Here is a 24,413-nt window from a genome sequence, read left to right on the forward strand (position 1 = left end):
ATCGGGGGAATGGATGTAGCTGGGATGGGGTCGGGGTGGTGGATAGAGCCAGGATGGAGGAATGGATGGAGCCAGGATGGTGCATGGAGCCGGGATGGGATTGGGGTGGTGGATGGAGCCTGAATAGGATTGGGGCAATGGATGGAGCCAGGGTGAGGAGGGAATGGATGGAGCCAGGATGGGATCGAGGGGAATAGATGGAGCCGTGATGGGATCTGAGTGGTGGATGGAGCCGAGATGGGATGGGGGATGAATGAAGCCGGGATGGGATTGGGGTGGTGGATGGAGCTGGGATGGGATCAGTGGGAATGGTTGGAGCTGGGATGGGATTGGTGGGAATGGATGGACCAGGGTGGGATCAGTGGGAATGGATGGAGCTGGGATGGGATCGGGGGAATGGATGGAGCCAGGGTGAGATTGAAGTAATAGATGGAGCCAGGAAGGGATCGGGTTGAATAGATGGAGCCGTGATGGGATCGGAGTGGTGGATGGAGCCGAGATGGGATGGGGAATGGATGGAGCCAGGATAGGATTGGGGGGCATAGGGCTGGGATGGGAGCTTTGATTTGGGGGGTTAAAGGATGTGTGCTAGGGGGTTCTTTGGGGAGGGGGAGAGGGATTGTGCTGAGGGGCCCTCCTCCTTCTAGCACAAATCCAATCCTACCCAAAAAAAAGCACCCCCTAGCACATATCCCTTAACCCCCCACCCCTACAATCACTCTTGGCAGCACAATTAACTGTCCAGGCCCCCAGAACCCCCCCTTCCCAATCACCATGTAAGACTTCTGTTGGTATTACAGACCTAGTAGGGCAGGTGTCCCTCCTCTGCCTCCTCCCCCGCTCTTCCTCCCGGCCTGTGTATGTAAACATCAGAGCCGAGGAGGATCCTGTAGGCTGCAGTGGAAGAGAGATGTGATTGTGGGGGTGTGGGGGGACGATAGGGCACCCTGTCTGTCAGTGTCACTCCCTCCACCCGCACATCATGTGGAGCTGAAGCGATTACAGAGGTCCCGGAAGGGAAAGAGCCGCGGCGTTCAGTGTCAGTCCAGGCCTGGTGTCACCCTCTGGTGGGTGTCACCCGGGTTCCAGCTGCACCCCTCATACCCCCCATAACGACACCATTGCATGTCCCTTTAACTTGCTGTATCATTCAAGTTTGCCTGCAAAAAAGTTGACCTACATTATACTCTATGGGCATTTCATTCTTTCATGCCATAGAAAACAATTATAATCCAATTACTCTCGATTTTAACCACTTAACAACCGGCCCATAGCCGAATGATGGCTGCAGGGCGGTTGCTTAACTCTGGGAGGGCGTACTATGACGTCCTCCCAGAATTGCCCTCTCGCGCGCCCCCTGGGGCGTGCACCCGAACACATCCGTGACCGCTGGGTCCGGAGGACCCGGCGCATCATGGATCCCGGTAAATGACCGCTGGTCGCGGCCGTTTACCATGTGATCGCGCCGTCACATGTAAACAGACCGGCGTCATCTGATAACGCCGGTTCCTCTCATCCCCCCCTGTGCACCGATCGGTACACTGTGAGCGGAGAGGGGGATGGATGGATGGCTGCAGCGCTGTGGGCTGGATGTGTAGTGCCCACAGCGCTGCACAGAGACATCCAGCCATCCATCCATGCTCAGCCTTCCCCACTATTCTGCAATGCTGTGCCATACTCTGCAACACCCCCCGCCATACTCGGCCATACCCTGCCATGCTGAGCCATGCTCGGCTGTACTCGGCCTCTGTATGTGGCCAGGCTGTAGAAGTCTCACACATGTGGTATCGCCGTACTCAGGAGGAGCAGGGGAATCTATTTTGGGGTGTCATTTTTGGTATGTACATGCTATGTGGTAGAAATATTGTATAAATGGACAACTTTGTGTTAAAAAAAAACAAAAAACACTTCCCGCCCGCCGGCCGTCATACGATGTCTTTGACTTTGTGCGGGGATATCTGAATGATGGGTGCAGCTACAGGCATCATTCAGATATCAGCTTTTTCAGCCGGCGATTCCCTACACCATAAGAATGATCATAACAGCTGTTCCACTGCTTGATCGTTCTTACGGGAGGCGAGAGGGGATGTCCCCCCCTTCCGTCGCCCTCCGGTGCTTCTACCGATTCACCGCTACGATCGAAGCCAGGATCGTTTTTTTTTTTTTTTTTTTCACTTCAGGCTTCCCAGCCTAGAGGTGAGATGTGGGGTCTTATTGACCCCATATCTCACAGTAAAGAGGACCTGTCATGCCATATTCCTATTACAGGGATGTTTACATTCCTTGTAATAGGAATAAAAGTGGTCAAAAAATTTTTTTTTTGGAAAAAAGCATCAAAAATATATAAAGTAAAATGAACAATAAAAAAATAAAAATGTTTTAAAGCGCCGAACGCATACGTAAGTCCCGCCCACATATGAAAACGGTGTTCAAACCACACATGTGAGGTATCGCTGCGATCGGTAGAGCGAGAGCAATAATTTTGGCCCTAGACCTCCTCTGTAACTCAAAACATGTAACCAGTAAAAAATTTTAAAGCGTCGCCTTTGGGGATTTTTGAGTAGCAAAGTTTGGCGCCATTCCACAAGCGCGTGCAATTTTGAAAGGTGACATGTTGGGTATCTATTTACTCGGCGTAACTTCATCTTTCACATTATGCAAAAACATTGGGCTAACTTTACTGTTTTGGTTTTTGTAAAGCACAAAACAGTTTTTTTCCCAAAAAAAAGGCGTTAAAAAAATTGCTGCGCAAATACCGTGCGAGATAAAAAGTTGCAACGACCGCCATTGTATTCTCTAGGGTCTTTGCTAAAAAAACATATATAATGTTTTGGGGTTGTATGTAATTTTCTAGCTAATAAATGATGATTTTTACATGTATTATTTATTATTATTATTATACAGTATTTATATAGCGCCAACAGTTTACGTAGCGCTTTACAACTTGAGGGTAGACAGTACAAATACAATACAATTTGATACAGTAGGAATCAGAGGGCCCTGCTCCTTAGAGCTTACAATCTAAGAGGGAAGGTCAAGAGATACAAGAGGTAATAACTGTGGGTGATGTGCTGATTGAGAAGATAAATGTACAGTTGTTAGGTGGGGGCCAGATAGGCTTCTCTGAAGAGATGAGTTTTCAGGGATCGTCTGAAAGTGGATAAAGTAGGAGAAAATCGGACGGATTGGGGTAGAGCATTCCAGAGGATGGGGGAGGCTCTGGAGAAGTCCTGAAGGCGAGCATGGGATGAGGTGACAAGGGAGTTTGAGAGCAGGAGGTCTTGGGAGGAGCGAAGAGAACGATTAGGTTGGTATTTTGTGACTAGGTTAGAGATGTAGCTAGGGGCCAGGTTGTGGATGGCTTTGTAGGTTATAGTTAGTATCTTGAATTTAATTCGGTGACTGAGTGGCAGCCAATGGAGGGATTGGCAGAGGGGTGTAGCAGACGCTGAGCGGTTTGTGTGGTGGATGAGCCTGGCCGCAGCGTTCATGATGGACTGAAGTGGGGATAGCCTATTTAGAGGTAATCCAATGAGGAGGGAGTTGCAGTAGTCAAGGCGGGAGATGACCAAGGAGTGGATTAGAAGCTTTGTGGTGTCATTGGTTAGGAAGGGGCGTATCTTGGAGATGTTGCGAAGACAAAGGCGGCAAGCTATGGATAGTGATAGAATGTGGGGTCGAAAGGTTAGTTCAGAGTCCAGGATTACACCTAGGACCTTGGCGTGGGGAGATGGGTTGATAGTTGAGCCGTTGATCTTGACAGGGAGATCAGGGGAAGTGGCACCTGAGGGAGGAAATATCATGAGCTCGGTTTTGGATAGGTTGAGTTTGAGAAAGTGATGTGACATCCAGGCTGATATGTCTGCTAGTAAGTTGGTAATGCGTGAGGAGACAGATGGAGAGAGCTGGGGGGTGGAGAGATAGATTTGGGTGTCATCAGCGTAGAGATGATATTTAAAGCCATGGGAGGCAATCAACTGACCCAAGGAGGTGGTGTAGATTGAGAAAAGGAGAGGTCCGAGAACAGAACCTTGGGGGACCCCAACGGAAAAAGGAAGAGGAGATGAGGAAGTAGAGTTGTAAGTGACACTGAAGGAGCGGTGGGATAGGTAGGATGAGAACCAGCGAAGAGTACAGTCACGGAGACCAAAGGAGTGGAGTTTTTTGAGGAGGAGGGGGTGGTCCACTGTGTCAAAGGCAGCAGAGAGATCCAGGAGAAGTAGTACAGAATAGTGTCCATTGGCTTTAGCCATTAGTAGGTCATTTGAGAGTTTAAGGAGAGCAGTTTCCGTGGAGTGTTGAGGGCGAAAACCGGACTGAAGGGGATCAAGAAGTTTATTCATGGTCAGATGGTTGCTTAGTCGGTTGTAGACCAGTCTTTCAAGAAGTTTGGAGGAGAAGGAGAGTAAGGAGATGGGACGTAAGTTGTTGAGATTGGTGGGATCCAGTGAGGGCTTTTTTAGTATGGGGGTGACTAGCGCATGTTTTAGAGAGTTTGGGAAGATGCCACAAGAGAGGGAGAGGTTGAAAATGTGAGTTAGAGAGCGTAGAATCGAGTCAGAGGGTGAGCGTAGCATTTGCGAGGGAACAGGATCCAGGGGGCAAGTGGTTAGATGAGTGCTAGATAAAAGTTTAGCAACCTCAGTAGTAGTAGCAGGGTTGAATGAGGGAAGTAATGATTGTATCTGTGGACATGGGGTGTTGCATGGGGGAGGTTTTTGCGCATTGGAGATCTCCTCATGAATTGTATCAATCTTAGTTTTGAAGTGATTGGCAATCTCCTGGGCAGTGAGTGAGTTGGTGGGTGGAGGCAGTGGAGGACAGAGTAGAGTGTTGAAGGTAGAGAAGAGATGACGTGGACTGGATGAGAAGGTGTTAATGAGTGTGATAAAGTAGGTCTGTTTGGCAGTGTGAAGGCAGGAGTAGTATTTTAGGAGGGCAGATTTATATTGTGTGAAGTCTTCCTGGGTCTTAGTCTTATGCCACAGGCGCTCAAGAGCGCGGCTACGTTTTCTGAGACTTCTGGTGTCATCTGTTTGCCAGGGTTGTAGCAGTCGGGGCCTAATTCTGCGTGTAGTGAGGGGGGGCAGCTTGTCTAGGGAGGAAGACAGTGAGCTGTTGTAGATGAAAGTAGCTAGGTTGGGGCAGGACAGGGGGGAGATTTTGTCATAGAGGTGATCAGTATCAGAGTAGAGAAGAGAAGGGTTGAGGTGGCGAAGGTTTCTGCGTGTAATTGTTAGGCGGTTGGAGGGAGAAGAGGTGGAAGACAAGGAGAGAGCAAAACTAATAAGGTGGTGATCAGAGAGTGGGAGTGGATTGTTGGAAAGGTTGCACGGAGTGCACAGATAGGAGAAGGCAAGGTCAAGGGTGTTGCCGTTGGAGTGGGTAGGAGCCTGTATCCATTGCTTCAGGTCAAGCGATGAGGTTAGATTAAGAAGTTTAGAAGTAATAGTAGTGTTAGTGTTGACAGGGATGTTGAAGTCCCCAAGAATAATTGTCGGGATTTCAGAAGAGAGAAAGTAGGGTAGCCAGGCAGAGAAGTCATCAAGAAAGGCTGATACCAGTCCAGGGGGCCGGTAGATGACAGCAATTCTTAGAGAAATAGGAGAGAAAAGACGAATGCAGTGTGCCTCAAAAGAGGAGAGTGTCAGAGAGGGAGGTGGGTGAAGAACCTGATAGGTGCTGCATGGGGCTAGAAGGATTCCCACTCCACCTCCCTTCCGTCCACTTGGTCTGGGGGAGTGAGTCCAGAGAAGGCCCCCATGGGAGAGGGAAGCAGGAGAAATAGTATCCGATTCATGAAGCCAGGTTTCAGTAATGGCAAGTAGGTTAAAGGAATTTGTGATGAAGAGGTCGTGGAGGGCGGTGAGTTTGTTGCAGACAGAACGTGCATTCCACAGGGCACAGGAAAAGGGGGGGCTGGTTTTGGAAAGAGGAATAGAGACCAAGTTCTGTGGGTTGCGGCTCCTGCCAGAGGGTGTAGGGGGATAGGAGCGTTGGGCAAAGACAGATGATGGTGGCCCAGGGTTTGGGGATATGTCACCAGAGATTAGGAAAAGCAGGAGGGTGAGGGAGGTAATGTGGGAATGTGATTTATGTGAAGGGGCATGTCTCAGAGTACTGGAGGTTTTATCAGTGTATGGATGTAGAATGAGCGAGAGTTGGTAAGAGCAGTAGTAGGGGGAAGACAGAAGGCAGGGTGATATGTATAAGCAGGCGGGTGGAGAGGGGGGGTGAAGGTAAGAGAGTTTGAGGAGAGAGGAGAGGAGTGTCAGAAGCAGTGGTAGAGAGTGCATGTTACAGAGCGGAAGGAGAGCTTAATAGAGAGACAGGGTCACCTGCAGTCTGTTAGCAGCTTTCCAGTGCAGATTGCTGTATTCGTTTGCTTCGTGCAATCGCTGAAGTGCAGAGAATGAAGTGCATATCACTTGTAGAAGAATCACTTAGAGAAAGAAGCCTTAAGGATAGAAGCCCCTGCAATGTGCTCACCCCTTAAGGATGCTCAAATATATACTGTTATAAGGGTGGGGTTGAAGTTCATTAATTAATCATGAGTGACTATAAGAATGCCTAACAATCAAAGTGGACCTTTTGCTTCAAAAGTCAGAATAGCAAGAGGCCAAGATAAGATCAACACATAAAACTTAGGTAAGACAGTCCAGAGCAACAAATAATGTCATGGTTGTGCGCACAGGGAGAGAAATGTCAGAATTGGCCTGGGCACTCCAGAACGCCCGAAGGTGCTCCCTGCATGTTGGTCCTCTGTACGTGGCCACGCTGTGTAAAAGTCTCACACATGAGGTATCACCGTACTCGGGAGTAATAGCAGAATGTGTTTTGGGGTGTAATTTGTGGTATGCATATGCGGTGTGTGAGAAATAACCTGATAATATGACAATTTTGTGAAAAAAAAAAAAAAAGTAGAAAAAAAAAACTTGATTTTGCAAAGAATTGTGGGAAAAAAATGACAACTTCAAAAAACTCACCATGCATCTTTCTAAACACCTTGGAATGTCTTCTTTCCAAAAAGGGGTCATTTGGGGGGTATTTGTACATTTCTGGCATGTTAGGGTCTCAAGAAATGAGATAGGCCGTCAGTACTTCAGGTGTGATCAATTTTCAGAGATTGGCACCATAGCTTTTGGACTCTATAACTTTCACAAAGACCAAATAATATCCACTGATTTGGGTTATTTTTACCAAAGATATGTAGCGGTATAAATTTTGGCCAAAATATATGAAGAAAAATTACTAATTTGCAAAATTTTATAACAGAAATGAAGAAAAATGTATTTTTTTTACAGATTTTTCGGTCTTTTTTCTTTTATAGCGCAAAAAATAAAGAACCCAGCCATTTCATATAGATACAGTGTTGTATGGCTGAGTAATTGTCATTCAAAATGTGAGAGCACCAAAAGCTGAAAATTGGTCTGGTTAGGAAGGAAGTGCCCAGTTGTCAAGTGGTTAATGATCCCCACTGAACATGGAGAGAATGTCTGCTAAAGATTGATCTGATATGTCCAATGGTTCTGACACCAGGTCACATCTCACCTTCCCATTATACTTTATGGACATTCCTTTCTATCATTTATCTGTCATTCCATAGAAAACAGCTGTAATCCCAAATAATGACAATCATACAATCTGCTACTCTACTGGAGGAACACCTGTGGGAAAGGGGGAATTGCTGAGCTTCTCAGATTTGTCTTCAAATGACTTTATATTTTGCTTCCCATTATACTCTATGGGCATAACCTTCTATCATTCACCTTTGTCATTCAATGTATTTAGGTTTTGTGCTGCCCTAGGCCTGAATAAACTTGTGCACCCACTAATTTAAACATGACCCACCCCTTCCTGTCAAGGCCACACCGCTTCCCTTTTAAGACCCGCCCTGTCATCTTCGTGGGAGGGAGGCCGTGGGGAGAAGGATAGGGGATCCCTTTTTTTCCAGAGCTCCTAATGGTGGGGATGGATTTTGCTGAGTGCTGGTGCCAAGTTTCCACCCCCCAGGATCACTGCAGGTGTGGAGAAAAGCTGTGTAAGAGGATATGGAGGAGAGATGAGGAGGAGATCCAGGAATCAGGATAAAGGTCAGGACAAGCAACAGACGAGCGCATCCAAGAGATGAAGCCGGGGTCACTACACAGAAAATCAGCAGGGATCGGTCACATTTCCATCCATGTGTGGTCACTGCTGGATAAAAGTCACTCCATCAGCGGCTGCAGCCAATAGCTTCATCACTGATCTGTGTATTCTGAGAGTGGAGGAGCGCCCCCATTGTCAGAATACAATAGTGCAGCGAGGAGGATTCCCCCATCCCCCTCCAATGTGTGGATGGGGGAATTACTTCAGTTTTTTCCTCTCATCCCGCTGGCTGAACAATAAAACTGAACCATGTATGGCCAGCTTTGGAAGGAAAATATATTAATCATCAACTGATCCCCCTGAAGGGGTTAATCTAGATTTCCACACTATATATGTGTGTATCATCATCTGCTGGAGATAAAAGACATCACAGTGACTATGGAGGAAGAGGACGGACATGACGGGGGGGTTACTGGGTGTAAATAGAAAATAAGATCTTATTACCTCCTCTGCTGCCACTTTCAGTAATATCTCCGCTCTACTCCCCTCTCACCCGGAACTTCCTGTCTTTACCTGACATCACTTCCTGTCTTCCATAGAGACTTCCTGTCTGGGTAGAAGTGAGATCACCACCTTGTGGAGCTCAGAGGAACTGCAGCCCAGAGAAACATCTCGTAGTGTGAACACGGCCTTGTGCTATGTGTGTATGTACTGTATATCCTTATAGATGGGTCATCTCCACTCCCACCAAGGGGGATAGAAATATATTACTGCTCGGGGGGGAGACATTTTGGCACCTTTTATTTTGCTGTAAAATTGATTGCAGATTTAGTCATGTAGAACATCTGTTATATGGATACAAAGAACCCCAGCCGAGAGTAAAGGGTGGAAATGGCTCCTGATCCCCAGATTTGGGCAATTATGTCACCAATATAAATAGAATAAAACCCGCGCTATGTGTAACAACTCAAATACCTACAAAAATAACTTATACCGGACTGCTGCTGTAACAAAGGTAAGTATTCCCTTTATCAACTAGAAGAGCATTATGTGTCACAGCGCTGTCCTATTGTGTGTGCACATAAATCATCACAAATACACTAAAATATGTGGAGACATTCATATATAAAGTGCTAGGGGCTCAAATAATATTCTCTGCAGATCTACTGCTTCCACTTTACACCTACTTCATTGATCTTATGGTGTTTATCAATAAATGAAGTAAACTGATCCATGTGCAAATTCAGATACAACATAAAGTGCTTTGTGCTCAAGATGATGTTCCCTGCAGATCCAGTGCTTCCACTTTGCATCTACTTCTTTATTCTTATAATAATTGCTGCTATATTAAATAAACTAAAAATCTGTGCAAATTCATGTAATCATACAATATTTTGTGCTCAATATAGTGTTCTCTGCAAGTCCACTGCTTCCACTTTACATCTACTTCAATTAATTTATTTTGCTCAATAAAATCCACCAATCAATGAAAAGTTGATAAGATGTAAAGTTCTCGGTGCTCCAAACTGTGCCAGCTGTAGTGTAGCCACGCCTTCTTCCACCTCTTACACACGTGATGGTGAGGGCGCCCCCTTAGTGGTGATTTTTCTTGATTTCTGGAATTTTTTTTTTTTTTTTTTAGCAAAATACCTTTGTTGAAGTAGATGTAAAGTGGAAGCAGTGGACTTGCAGATAACACTATATTGAGCACAAAATATTGTATGATTACATGAATTTTCACAGATTTTTAGTTTATGTAATAAAGCAGCAAATATAACATTAATGAAGTAGGTGTAAAGTGGAAGCAGTGGATCTGCAGGGAACAGCATCTTGAGCACAAAGCACTTTATGTTGTATATAAATTTGCACATGGATCAGTTTACTTCATTTATTGATAAGATGAATGAAGTAGGTGTAAAGTGGAAGCAGTAGATCTGCAGAGAATATTATTTGAGCCCCTAGCACTTTATATATGAATGTCTCCACATATTTTAGTGTATTTGTGATGATTTATGTGCACACACAATAGGACAGCGCTGTGACACATAATGCTCTTCTAGTTGATAAAGGGAATACTTACCTTTGTTACAGCAGCAGTCCGGTATAAGTTATTTTTGTAGGTATTTGAGTTGTTACACATAGCGCGGGTTTTATTCTATTTATATTGGTGACATAATTGCCCAAATCTGGGGATCAGGAGCCATTTCCACCCTTTACTCTCGGCTGGGGTTCTTTGTAGGTACATGCAGTCAGGGGAGGCAGAGCCTCACCTGCCATGAAGGTAAAAAATCAAAACAAAAAAAAAGATCGAGCTTCGAGGGTCGTAGTTCGGCTTCCTGGGAAATTTGGGGCTCCTATCATCTATGGTTCCGGAGATACGGGGCTCCTTGTTCAGCCTGTCAGAAGCTACATTCAGAGCGGACAGTTGAACTGCTTGCCACCCACCCACCGTCAAATGACCCCAGGGCGGTGCGGCTCTCGCAACCCCGATCTCGCATCCACAGCTCTTTACCCATGTGATTGGCTGTGTCCAATCACAGCGATCACATGTAAACAAGGAAGTGCCTGTAATCAGCTCTCCTCGCCTCACACTGACAGGGTGTGTGGCGAGGAGAGCCGATCAGCGGCATCTCCTCACAGGGGGACATCTAGGTATGTAATCAGGGCACTGATCACAATATTGCAAAATAGTGTCACAAATCAGTGCCCACCAATGCCAGATATCACTGCCCACAAGTGCCACCAATCAGTGCCCATTAGCGATGCCAGTCAATGCCCATCAGTGTGGCAATCAATGCCCATCAGTGCTACCCATCAGTGCCCACCAGTGCCGCCTATCAGTGCCCAGCAGTATCGTCTAGCAGTGCTGCCTATTAGTGCCCATGAGTGCAGCATATTAGTGCCTCCTCGTCAGTGCCACCTAATCAGTGCCTCATATAGAGGACCCCTCAAAACTACACATTCAAGTGTCCCTCCATCCAGAGTCTATATGTCCTATGACATCACACTGACCTCACAGCTCCTCCCCCCAATGTCCATCCATCCAGAGTCTATATGTCCTATGACATCACACTGATCTCACAGCTCCTCCCCCCAACGTCCTTCCATCTGGCTTTTTTTTCTGATGCTCTTAGGATGTGGGCGGACCCTTGGCATCCTCACTAGCAAGGTAGGACTGTTGGTCGGTCCTGCATTGTATGTAATGATGTCAGAATGCCTGCTACAAGCTTTTATCCTATGTAGTGTGGGGTCCTGTGTGTGTAAATTATACCTCAGTCTGAAGTGGGGCTTTAATAAAACAGAGACCTGAATGGTGAGGTGAGGAGGATTCTGGGAATTTCATTTAATTTTGTTATTTGTGTTTATATCCTAGAGTTTTCCTCCTGTAAAGTCTGGAGATCATATGACCATCACATTGCCTCCACCTCCCTCCCTGAAACAATGTATTCAGTCAGTGTGTGTGTTTCCTACAGATGGATCCAGTAATGGGAACCCACCAGAGAGATGTCCCCGTCCTCTGTATTCCCGGGATTCCACACCGGAAGATCACACCATCCCTCACCATCATCAGGTAGATGAGGAACAATCACTGATAGTATCATTAGGATCTGTACATTATCTGCATTGTTACAATTGATGTCATTTTTATTATATATTCAGAGTGGAAACCTGAGAGATTCTAAAGTTAAAGAAGAGATAAAAGAGGAGGATGATGATGGGGTGATGGAGGAGTCAGAGTATCTAAAAGAACACAAAGATCTGTACCAGGACACCATGGTGGAATCATCCAGCTACAGAAACCCACCAGAGAGATGTCCCCGTCCTCTGTATTCCCGGGATTCCACACAGGAAGATCACACCATCCCTCACTGTTACAAGGTTGGTGGGACGGAGCTTATAAAACACAGACTCATGGAGACAATGTGTGGATTTTTTATATGATGTCACAATAATAAAGCTTATATCTTACAGATGATATTCTCTCTCATTTTCTTGATTTAGAGTGGAGATCCAATCGATATAGAATTTGAGGTTAAATCAGAAGAAGAAGAGAGGTATGTGAGGGATGATCAGCAGTCTATGGAGGAGGATGGAATAACGGGGACATTTATAGAGGAGGACACTCCTACAGGGATCAGCACAGGTGGGTCATTAACACTAAATACATTCCTCCACCCATACTGCTCACTGATTGGTCCAGAGTAGGGCGGGGACTGGGTGATATCAGCCTGTAATCCCCTGGTCACTTTCCTGAGCTGTGTTCCCCGTCCTGTATTCCTGTATTTCTCTCGGATAATCTTCCTTCTCTGTGCTGCAGACACAGTTTATGTATCTAGACTGGATTTATGGAGATTCTGGGGTTCAGCTGACAGCAAAATGTTCATTTTCACCATAGGCGTTACTAGACCTAGGCACCTGGGGAATGCGTTTTGGATCTTCTGCCCCATACCCGGGTATGGCAAGATATCTGACAGAACAATTCTCCCAGGATTACTTGTTCTGTTGTCTGCTGGCTGTGTCGGGTGGAGGGATATGTCTGTATAGTCTCAGACCCAAGTCACTGAGTGCAGTCTCAGGAGATGGGAGGCAGCGGTGTGGGACCTCTGCAACTTGTCTCATGTAAACATTTAATCTTCCACTGATTACTGAATACCAATATTATGAGTCCTGACCCTTACACCAGGGCTCAAAATTTCAAATCCTGAGCTACTAGCCAGGCCTTAAGGGTTACTCGCCACCAGATGCTCCACCCAACCCAACCAGTCTCCGCCCCTAAACACACCCTCAGAAATGATCTCATGAAATGACACTTAAAATGTTTTATGCAGAATTAAATTTCAAAAAATTAAATAAATTTCAAAAATAAATATTAACAACTTTATCAGTGACAGCCTCACCAGTGCCCATCAATACAGCGTGACCTGTGCCCGTCAATAGAGTCTCGCCTGTGCCTGTCAATAGAGCCTCGCCTGTGCCTGTCAATAGAGCCTCGCCTGTGCCTGTCAATAGAGCCTCGCCTGTGCCTGTCAATAGAGCCTCGCCTGTGCCCGTCGATAGAGCCTCGCCTGTGCCCGTCGATAGAGCCTCGCCTGTGCCCGTCAATAGAGCCTCACCTGTGCCCGTCAATATAGAGCCCCGCCTGTGCCCGTCAATAGAGCCCCGCCTGTGCCCTTCAATAGAGTCCCACCTGTGCCCATCAATACAGCCTCACCAGTGCAGAGAGTCGAGCTGGCCGATCATCAGAGAGCGGGGATCGCCCACTGTAACAGCTTTCATTTGAATTGCTGGGTTCCAGGTGCCGCTCACCATCACAAAGTCCTGCATCCTCGCCTGGCACCTCCTGGCATTTGACCGGTGTAACGTCTATCAAATGCACCGGGCGAGGAGGCGGGGCTGTATGTGATGGTGAGCCGCGCCGGGAACCCAACAATTCAAATGAAAGCTGTTACATTGGGCAATCCCCAATCTCTGATGATCGGCCAGCTCGACTCTTCCTCTCCTCCCTTCCCCTGGCTGGGACAACGGCTCCCGTTCAACCCCCGCCTGCTGGTGGTGCTCGCCCCCCTCCTCTGTGGCAGCCATAATTTTCCACTCGCGAAATGTGAGTAGGCGAATGGAAAATTTGAGGGCCGCCTTACACTACATACTCTATATTGTACATTACATACTCCTGACCCCTGCACTATATACCCTATGGTGTACATTACATCATTCTGATACTATAAAATCCTAACTGTTGTATCCTATATAATAAGTTGTACATTACATAGTCCTGACTTCTTTTACACCCATTTTCTACCAGCTGGACATTTTATATCTGATGATTTGATTGGAGCACAGTCTTTTACATGTTGATAATAATGTGATAACATCCTCAAACTTTGGAACCTTAAACAGAAAGTGATAATGAGGGAGGAGTCAATAGCCCAATGATGATGGTCTTCAGGATTTGTCCAGTCTTCATCTTGGTTGTTCTCCCCCCATCCTCACTCTCTGACCTCTGGTGGGGCTCAGCCCCGCTGTTATTCATGACTAAATCATGGACTAAATAAGGAAGTGCAGGAATTCTTGTGTTGGGAAGATGGCAATGAGTGATAGAGGGGGTGGGGACACCTATAATCCCCTCATCACTGTCACTCCTATAAAAGAAAATGTTTATTTTAATCGATTATGAAAATAATCGATTAGTTGGTCAGTCGATTAATTGGCCTGACAGAATGCATTATTTCTTTACATATCAGAAATTACAGCCCAGTGCACCATCCATACATGTTGATTGAGAATTTGAATTTGTGAGGAGCAATGCCTCATGGGACATGTAGTCCTGGGGAAGAGAAGGAAGCAAGTGATTCTAAAGGCAGAAGTTTTTTGATCTTCCTATAGGGGAACTCTGTACTATACTTTGTGGCTTCCTATAGAAGAACTCTGAAGGCAGGAGGGGCCAGAAGTGCCGATGGGGGGGGGGTCCATAAGAGGAGAATCGGGCTGCTCTTTGCAAAACCATTACACAGAGCAGGTAAGTATCACAAGTTTGTTTAAAAAAAAAAAAAAAAAAGAAATCCAACATTTACAATGATTTTAAGGTCTCTGTGCAGGGAAGATCAGCATCTGACCCTAGAGGAGGAGGAGGCTGATAGACTGGAGGTAATAGAAGGCATTACTATTACATAAAGTAAAAGTTTACTAGTATTGTGCATTAAATATAAAATGATTATATCCATGAAAAAAAGTCTCAGCTTTCAGTATTACTTTAATATAAAAGTCCCCCCTCCCCCTCTCTAACCTCCATATATCTTCATGTGTGACTCCCAGGTAAAATCCCCATATATCCTACTTCTGGGTATATTTATTAGTATTATATATATGATATAAGACATATTACTTTCACTATTTCACAGTATAAATGAACCCTTATAGTAGTGATTATCTTCTGTTTTTGTACTATAAAGGAATATTTTTTTAACCCCATCATAACAGATGCTTAAAAAAATCATGCTGCTGCTACTAAATGTCCTATGCTGGCCATACACGGATCAATTTTTGGACGAGAATATTCACACAAATATTTGTATGAAAATTATTTGTACATTCGATGAATGGATGAGTGTAGCTCGAATATCCCTTTTGCTTTTGATTCAATTTTAAAATGAATGTAACTTAAAAAAAAAACAAAACACATACACGATGTGAAAATCTGTTCGATGGAGAAAAGTTTTCTGTTCTGCTCCTTTGAATTTTCCCATCACTGTGGTGGAAAATGAACGCCAATTTGACCCCACTAATGGTTAGAAAATTGGATGAATGTTTTTTTGAAAGCAAAAACAGTTTGTGTACGGCCAGCATAAATGACATCAGGTGCAGGGAGCTTGTACCCACCTACCTGTCTATGACAAGGGAGTCTGTCATCCATCATAATATATTACACTCCTGTCTGATCATCTGCAAAACAGCGTTTTACCTCTTTTTTATATTTTAATAATGTTGATCTCTGATTCTGATATGTAGCAGATTCTCCCTCTAATAATACATCTATCTGTCTGTTATTCTCAGAGTGGATTAAATATCCAACTATATATCTGGATATTTATATTTACCGCTGTATAGAGATATTCAAGTATATTAACTAAATTATACACCAACCTTTTTTTGAGGTTTTTATCCAATTAGTCGATTAATCGAAACAATAATCGGCCAACTAATCAATTCTGAAAATAATCATTAGTTGCTGCCCTACAGAGGACCCATTTATTAGTTACCTTGAGGGGGGAATTGTAAGATCCTCAGAGACAAAGCTGCCTGATGTGGGCGGAGTCCTGGTTTAGGGGAATCAATCAGCTCATGTCTAGTAATAATCTTTTTATTTCTATTTTAGTAGATGGACGGGAGATGAGGAAAACCTCAGAGGATTGTCTCACTTTGTCTCCAGACTGTAAAGTAGAAGATGAGGACATCACACAGTATAGTCCAGGAGAAAACCCGACTACTTCAAATGTCCATCCGGCACCACACAGTGTAGATGGACCATCGTATTCCTCTTATCCTGAGGAACCTCAGACTGTGAGGAATGGTGCCGTCCTTCCAACAGAGAAGAGGTTTTCCTGTACTGAGTGCGGGAAATGTTTCCCTTCTGGATCCAAACTTAATAGGCATATAAGATCTCACACAGGAGAAAAGCCATATTCCTGTCCTGAGTGTGGGAAATGTTTTCAGTGAAGTCCAGTCTTTACACACATCAGAGATCTCACACAGGGGAGAAGCCATATTCCTGTCCTAAATGCGGGAAATGTTTTTCAACAATATCCAGTTTTTACACGCATCAGAGATCTCACACAGGGGAGCAGCCATTTTCCTGTCCTGAGTGCGGGAAATATTTTTCAGAGAAGTCCAAACTTTCCACACATCAGAGATCTCACACAGGGGAGAAGCCGTATTCCTGTCCTAAATGTGGGAAATGTTTTTCACAAAAGTCCAGTCTTTCCAGACATCTGAGATCTCACACGGTGGATAAGCCGTATTCTTGTCATGAGTGAGGGAATTGTTCCTCACTGAAGTCCTATCTTCCTGTACATCAGGGATCCCACACAGCCCTGGAGGTGTATTAGTGCCTTGAGTGCGGGAAATGTCTTCTATATGAATGTTGCTGGACATCACAGCTCTCATGTAGGGAAGAAGCACACCCTGATATACACCTCAGATATACTCCATGGCTGATCTTCATCATGTAATGCCGCGTACACACGGTCGGACTTTTCGACCGGACTGGTCCAACGGACCAAATCCGGCGGACAATCCAATCGTGTGTGGGCTCCACCGGACCTTTAGCGGACTTTTCCAGTCGCAAATCTGACGGACTTTAGATTTGGAACATCCTTCAAATATTTACGTTGTAACTCCACCGGACCCAGAAATCCGCTCGTCTGTATGCTAGTCCGACGGACAAAAAACGACGCTAGGGCAGCTATTGGCTACTGGCTATCAACTTCCTTATTTTAGTCCGATGTACGTCATCACGTACGAATCCGTTGGACTTTGGTGTGATCGTGTGTAGGCAAGTCCGGTCATTAGAAAGTCCGTCGAAAGTCTGTCGGACAGGCTGTAGGACTTTTGTAGCCAAAAAGTCCGACCGTGTGTACGCGGCATAAGAAACTGTTCCAGAGGTGTGGACTTTTTAAAAAAAAAAAAAAACGACTTGTCTGAGGGACTAAATCGGGTCCCAATCTCCTCGTCCCTTATGACAATCTCCTCGTCCCTTATGACAATCTCCTTGTCCCTTCTAAAACACTATTTAGAAGTACATAGACAGGACCCTATTGGAACTTCATTTGTAGGCATTGACAGATTAAAACTACCATGGAGAGGGGGAGCCAAACCACGTGCCATCTCCAAGTTAGAAATGGGGTGGATATATAAAATCAGATGTCTTAGACCCCTTGGGCTAAATGTCGATATTAAGATAAATGCGTTTATTGATAATGCATAAATTATGCCCACTTTTGAATCTGTTCTTTGCACTTTACTATCTTGCTGGGAGAACACCACTTTGATATGACGCAATCTATTAATACATGTCTCATGATCTATGCTGAAAGTATGGTGTCTTGAGTGTCACCACTGTTTGCAATGTTCCTGTGACAGTTTGATTTGGTCCCGTTTTTACTTGTGCTTATTCCTCTGGTCTAATACATACATTTATTTTTTGGTTGCTGTATTATTAATAGACACTTTAGTTTTTTATACTTACCAGGACGTTTGTAAGGTTGTGCAATCCCATACACGTCCAGGGCTGCTCATTTGCCCATTTAGTTTTTTATTTTCTCCTTCCGTGTTTGCATTGTTTCACCTGCTGGATGTACATTAGATCGAGGCTTGGTGTTCTCCCATGCATTGTTATTGCAAATTACGTAACGGCGCCCAAACGAAAACGAGGTCTGGTTGCCGTTTGGTACTATAAAGGTGATGGTTCAGTGCGTCGCCGTGCCCCTTTGAAGACGTCATCTATGACGAAACATGTAGGGCGTGGCTACGCACTGACGCCATTACGCCCCATGTTCCCTTGGTACACGGGTGCTCGTTTTGTTTTAACCTGCCGGCTTGTTTTTACTTGTATTTTTATGGCGGTGGCTTGTTCCTGCCTGCTTCTCCTTGAGGAATAAAAGTTTCCCCTATCGTCTTTCAGGACAGCCACCATGAGAGATAGTCTCCTCCTCTTCCTCTTAGGAAACACTGCGCCAGCCCATAAATTCTCACTTCCCCCTGCCAGACCTCAGTATTAGTGTTTCCTCCGGTGGGGAGACACTGTGCAAGGAACCAGGCTTTTCAGTCAGGGGACTGTGGCTGTTATTTGTTTTTTTTTTTGAGCCTGTAAATGGGAGCAGGGGCTTCCTATGGGCATGGGGGGGACTTACCCCTCGATTCGGTGGCCACCACTTCCTAGCTGAGCGCAGCTTCAGGCTGTGGGGGTTCCCTATCGCGGTCACAGGGCTGCAGCAGGCTGGCGTCCGCCCTTCCTGTATACTTTACAGGCCGCTCTCTTTTTGGAACTAGGCGGGCCGGACGACAGGCGACGTCATTTCCGGCGGAAGGGCGGGGGCTTGCCTTTGACCCGCGGCTTCCGGTTCCGGGTCGCAGGGCTGATAGGGAAGCCAGGCACAGGCTGGAGACGAGTCTGGGACGCGCACAGGCAGCGTTGGACTCGGTAGTAGCAACCACCTGCAAGTCATGTCGGAAGCGGATGCTCAACCAACGGACACTACCTCCAGCCTTCCTAAGGTAAGAGTGCTTTGGGGAAAAGTACTCTTTACCTAGGATTGTCCCTCCATGTATGGTTCCTGTCATGGGGGGGCAGATACCCTGGGTGGTCAGGGGAGGGAGGCTCAGATCCCCATAGATGAAGGAGGGTCTAGTGCACTCCCAGGGTTGTATCCTTGTTTTTTAAAAAAAAAAAAAAAAAAAAAAGTGACAGAAATGTTTGTTTTTCCTTTCTTGTATTTCAGAAAGCTACAGAAAAATCTAAGTCTACCCATAGCTCTAAGAGGAGGTGTGCCTCTTGCAGGGACACATTAGGGGAGGCATGGACAAAGGTCTTGTGTAGGGAGTGCATAGACTCCCTTGTTAAGGAGAGGGACTCTGAACAGGAGTCAGGACTTGCAGCCTCAGTTAAGGAGCTCTCGTCCACCTTTTCTTCATTTAAGGCCTTATTTGAAAGGTTTCAACCTCCCATTAGTCCAGCTCCCCAGGATACAACCCCGCCTCAGGCGCAGGGCTCTGCTCCTGCCCAACCTGCAACTTCAGTTAGGGCAGAGGAAGCTCCAGGGCCTTCCGGAGTGGAACTAAGACAGCCAGATAGTTCCTCCTCCGATTCCCAGGATGGTTCTGAGGGGGAGGACCAGGACGGGGAGTCCAGGAGATCCTCCAGATATAAATTATCCCTAGAGGAGGTAGAGGACCTCTTAGGGGCTATTTATACAACCCTCGGTATTCAGGAGGACAGGAAACCCCTGACCCTTCATGACCAGATGTACAGAGGCTTGGGGGAACAAAAGAAAAAGGTTTTTCCAGTTCATGAAGTACTGGTTGAAACTATCAAAAAGGAGTGGCAGGATCCCGAAAGGAAATCCTTTTTTTCTAGATCCTTAAAGAGGAGATTTCCGTTTTCGGATGATCCTACATCTGTCTGGAATAAAAATCCCAAGTTAGATGCTGCTTTCTCCCAGGTTTCCAGACACACTGACCTGGCTTTTGAGGACATGGGGGCCCTGGTGGATGTCATGGATAAGAGAATAGACTCTCTCCTTAAAAAGACGTGGGATTCAACAATTGGTAACTTGAAACCTGAGTTGGCTGTCACAGTAGTGGCTCGCAATCTGGAGCACTGGCTCTCTAAGATTCAAGAGCATATTGAGGCTGGAACGGCAAAAGAAACCATTCTGTCTTCTTTCCCTACGATTCTGCGGGGTATCGCCTACATAGCTGATGCCTCGGCAGAGTCAGTACGTATGACGGCCAGATCAGCGGCTCTGGCCAATTCGGCCAGGAGGGCCCTCTGGCTAAAAACCTGGCCGGGCGATAGCGCCTCTAAAGTCAAATTGTGCGGCATACCGTTAACGGGAGACCTTCTCTTCGGCCCAGGCTTAGAGACTGTCTTAGACCGCACAGCAGACAGGAAGAAATCCTTCCCGGTTAAGCGGAAAACCCCTGCACCTACAAAGAAGGGGTTTCGTCCGCAAAAGCGTAAAGAGACTCCAAAGCCGGAAGGGCAAAGGAAGTTCTGGGGTCAGAAAGGCAAGGGCAGAGGAGGGGCGATTTTTCGCCCTCCTGAACAGCCCCGTAAAAGTCAATGACTCCCCAACCATGGTGGGGGGAAGATTGGGGGCCTTCCTCCCACAGTGGGAGGCAATATCCCCCAATCGCTTTATCCTAGGGATTATAAGAAGGGGGTACCATATCGATTTCACAAATCTTCCTCCTCGGAGATTTTTGGTCACGCACCTACCCAGGTGTACGGCAAAAGCCGAGGCTCTGTTGGAAGCATTAAGAGATCTGGTAGATCAGAATGTGGTTCTAAAAGTTCCAAAAGCCGAGGAGGGAGAGGGGTTTTATTCACACATCTTCGTAGTGAAGAAACCCACAGGGAAATTCAGACTGATTCTGAATCTAAAGCCCCTGAACAAGTCAGTGACATACAGGAGATTCCGTATGGAAACAATTTTCACGGTGAGAACACTGTTGCCCCGCAACTGCTTTATGGTATCCCTGGACCTAAAGGACGCGTATCTACACGTTCCCATAGCAGAAGCCTCACAGAGGTTTCTCCGGCTAGCGGTAGATCTAGGTGGAACAACGGTACATCTACAGTTTCAGGCGCTGCCTTTCGGGCTATCCTCTTCGCCCCGCATCTTCACCAAGGTCTTGGCGGAGGTGATGGCCTTTCTTCGGCTCCAGGGAATATCAGTGATAGCATACCTGGACGACCTGCTCCTGTTTGCAGCGTGTCCACTGCAGTTAGTCAGGGATCTAGAACTTACAAGAAGAGTTCTTTCAGGTCTAGGGTGGCTAATGAACTTGGAGAAATCCAGTTTGATTCCCTCCCAGCGCATTACCTACTTGGGCTACCAGTTGGACTCAACACTATTGAGAGTGTTTCTTCCAAGAGAAAAAATACTAAAGCTGGACAGGGCAGTGGCTGGTCTCCAGTGCAGCAGTCGGGTCTCCATAAGAGTTCTGATGTCGGCCCTGGGTCTTTTGACCGCGACCCTCCCAGCAGTGCAATGGGCAGGTCTGCACTTTCGTCCCTTACAGTCCTTTGTCCTAAGGGTATGGGATCACAGCCAGAGAAGTCTGGATGCCTTGGTTCAGGTCCCATCCCAAGTAAAGAGATCCCTCTGGTGGTGGAGGAGGGTCTCAAACTTGTCGCAGGGTCGTCTGTGGTTCATCCCAGTCTCTCAGGTGGTAACCACAGACGCAAGCGGCAGAGGTTGGGGGGCGCATCTGGGTTCCCTTGTAGCACAGGACACCTGGGAGGGAAACGAACTCAGAAGGTCGTCCAATTGGAAGGAGCTGAAGGCAATCGGGCTAGCACTCAGGTTCTTCAAAAAGGAGCTACAGGGCCACCATGTACAGGTGCAGTCGGACAACTCGTCCGCCGTAGCTTATGTGAACAAGCAGGGAGGCACAAAGAGCGGAGTACTGCTGGCATTGGCATCAGACATTCTGAGCTGGGCCGAGACACACTCTCTCACTCTCAGCAGTCTACCTGAGAGGAGAAAAGAATGTGATAGCAGACTTTCTCAGCCGAACCAAGCTGAGAGAGGGCGACTGGATCCTCAACCAGGAGGTTTTCAATCTCATCTCAGAGAAGTGGGGTCCTCCAGAGGTAGATCTGTTCGCGTCAAAAAACAACGCGAAAACCCCTTGTTTTTTCTCCCTAAACAGAGGGGAGGGAGCACGAGGGGTCGACGCATTGATCCAGGACTGGCATTTCAGAATCTGCTATGCCTTCCCGCCCCCAGCGTTATTACCAGCAGTTCTCAGGAAGTTTCAGATGGAAAACACGTCCCTGATTCTGGTAGCACCACATTGGCCAAAGAGGGCTTGGTTCTCAGTACTCAAGCAGCTAGCGGTCGAACCTCCCTTATTCCTGCCACCTCGAGAGGATCTCCTCTCACAGGGCCCAGTCCTCTGTCCACAGGTTCACCAATGGCAGTTAGCGGCCTGGCTACTGAGGAGGGTATGCTGAGAGCTAGGGGTTTTTCTGAGAAATTAATCTCCACCCTCCTCAATAGCAGGAAGAAGGAAACACGCCAGATATATAAAAAAATCTGGGTACGTTTCAATAAATGGTGTGCAGAAGGCTCCCTTGCGGTACATAGTCCCACAGCTGTGTTGGAATTCCTTCAGTGCGGGGCAGACAGGGGTTTATCCATAAGTACCCTTAAAGGTCAGGTGTCAGCACTTAGTGCTTATTTAGAGAAACATCTGGCCACCAACCCCTGGGTGGTCAGATTCTTTAAGGCTCTGTCTAGACAAAGACCGGTTCAAGGTCCTCCCTTTCCCAAGTGGGACCTATCGTTAGTTTTGCAGGGCCTGACGGGAATCCCCTTTGAACCTTTAGAGGAATGTCTACTAAAGGATCTTACGTTAAAAACAGTTTTTTTGGTAGCAGTGACAACTGCCAGGAGAGTCAGCGAGATTGAGGCCTTATCTGTTAGACCTCCTTTTTGCGTTATTTTTCCAGATCGGATCATCTTTAAGACCGATCCAGCATTTTTACCTAAGGTTGCTTCTGGTTTCCACAGAAGTCAGGAGGTAGTTTTACCCTCATTTTGTCCCAACCCCTCGGGGGAAAGGGAATTAAAATTTCATTCTTTGGATGTAAGGAGATGTATCCTTAGATACCTAGAGCTGACCAAGATGTTTAGAAAGTCAGACTCTTTATTTGTTTTGTTTTCTGGGGCCAGAAAAGGATGCAAAGCGTCTCGACGCACTATTGCCAGATGGCTCAGAGTAGCCATTGGCCAGGCCTATACATTGGCAGGGAAAGAAATCCCAATGGGTATAAGAGCACACTCTACTAGAGCTATGGCAGCTTCGCAGGCAGAAAGGGCTGGAGCAACACCAGAGCAAATATGCAGGGCTGCAACATGGTCCAGCTACTCCACTTTTGTAAAGCACTACAGAGTGGACCTGGTGTCGGCTAGTGAGCAAGCCTTTGGGCGAAAGGTATTGCAAGCGGTAGTCCCACCCTAAACTGGTAAGTGCTCGTTTATCCTCTCATGGTGGCTGTCCTGAAAGACGATAGGGGAAAATTAGAGTTACGTACCGGTAACGTCTTTTCCAGTAGTCTTTCAGGACAGCCCTAGTTACCCACCCGAAATTTTTGGGGGGGTCTTACAAAAGACCAGAACGCAGCATGATAATGATATGGAATAGTATGTTATTAATGTGTTCTTGTGTCTCCCCAGCTGACCGGAGGTAATCTCGGAATATACTGAGGTCTGGCAGGGGGAAGTGAGAATTTATGGGCTGGCGCAGTGTTTCCTAAGAGGAAGAGGAGGAGACTATCTCTCATGGTGGCTGTCCTGAAAGACTACTGGAAAAGACGTTACCGGTACGTAACTCTAATTTTTTTACGTTACCCTACTACACCATTGGAGTTCTTTCCACTTTTTTATACTCCCGGTCTCCTAGACCAAGGAGTATTATTTCCAGATTGGATTTTCGGGTCTGTCTGTCCTTGAAACGCCACAGATGCCCGAGGATACAGACGTACAGGAGGTTCATCTGTCCCTGCAGTGGGCTGTATCTGCCTGCGAGTAAGACCTTGCTCTTTAGGAGGTCCACCGTTTCCGGTAAGGGCACAGACTTATCGATCTGCATTCACCTCCAATCCGGGGACCTTCTTTACACTTCCTTTCCCCCCTGCTTTCCTTCCTGGGTGAAGGTGGATGAATTTTGGACGCTCAATCTCGCCTTTTAATGGTCCTATCTGTCCTCATCAAGTCTCCCTTTTTTGATCTATGTATGGACAATTTTTTACACTGTATCAAAGGTTTATCCGATTAGTGTATGAACTCTATTCACTTCCTTTTCCATTTGTCGCTTTTTTTTTTTGTCATATGTACCATTGATTATCACTTTTTATGTCCTATTGTATTTTCACTGCTAGCACACCTATGTTTACACTTTTGTCTTTTGCCACATAGATATTTGTTGGTTTTTTGTTGCAGCTGTAGTGTCTTTTAGCATTTGCTCTTTAGCGCGGTTTACACCCCTTTACATTACTTATGACAATCTTCTCGTCCTTTATGACAGGGGGAGGGACGAGC

The 24,413-nt window shown here is 46.3% G+C and overlaps 2 protein-coding genes across 4 annotated transcripts in view; one reads left to right on the top strand and one right to left on the bottom strand.

Moving 5' to 3' along the window:
* Positions 1-16,945, top strand: part of LOC141121771 (uncharacterized) — a 192,421-nt gene extending 175,476 nt beyond the window's left edge. Inside the window, 5 exon segments of the mRNA XM_073611489.1 lie at positions 11,564-11,659; positions 11,749-11,967; positions 12,091-12,232; positions 15,962-16,294; positions 16,297-16,945. Of these exon segments, the coding sequence (XP_073467590.1) occupies positions 11,564-11,659; positions 11,749-11,967; positions 12,091-12,232; positions 15,962-16,294; positions 16,297-16,619 (1,113 nt within the window). The 3' untranslated portion in view covers positions 16,620-16,945.
* The window catches only part of LOC141121752 (uncharacterized), a 617,570-nt gene that overhangs the window by 27,184 nt on the left and 565,973 nt on the right, over positions 1-24,413 (bottom strand). Inside the window, exon 1 of one of the 3 annotated variants that reach the window (XM_073611470.1) lies at positions 8,593-8,799. The exons of the other annotated variants lie outside the window; for them this stretch is intronic. The gene's annotated coding sequence lies outside the window, so the exon portion shown is untranslated. Of the gene's footprint in view, positions 1-8,592; positions 8,800-24,413 lie in introns of those variants that run through there. 3 annotated transcript variants of the gene reach the window in all.

The sequence above is a fragment of the Aquarana catesbeiana genome, unplaced genomic scaffold, assembly GCF_042186555.1.
Source record: "Aquarana catesbeiana isolate 2022-GZ unplaced genomic scaffold, ASM4218655v1 unanchor229, whole genome shotgun sequence".
Taxonomy (NCBI): domain Eukaryota; kingdom Metazoa; phylum Chordata; class Amphibia; order Anura; family Ranidae; genus Aquarana; species Aquarana catesbeiana.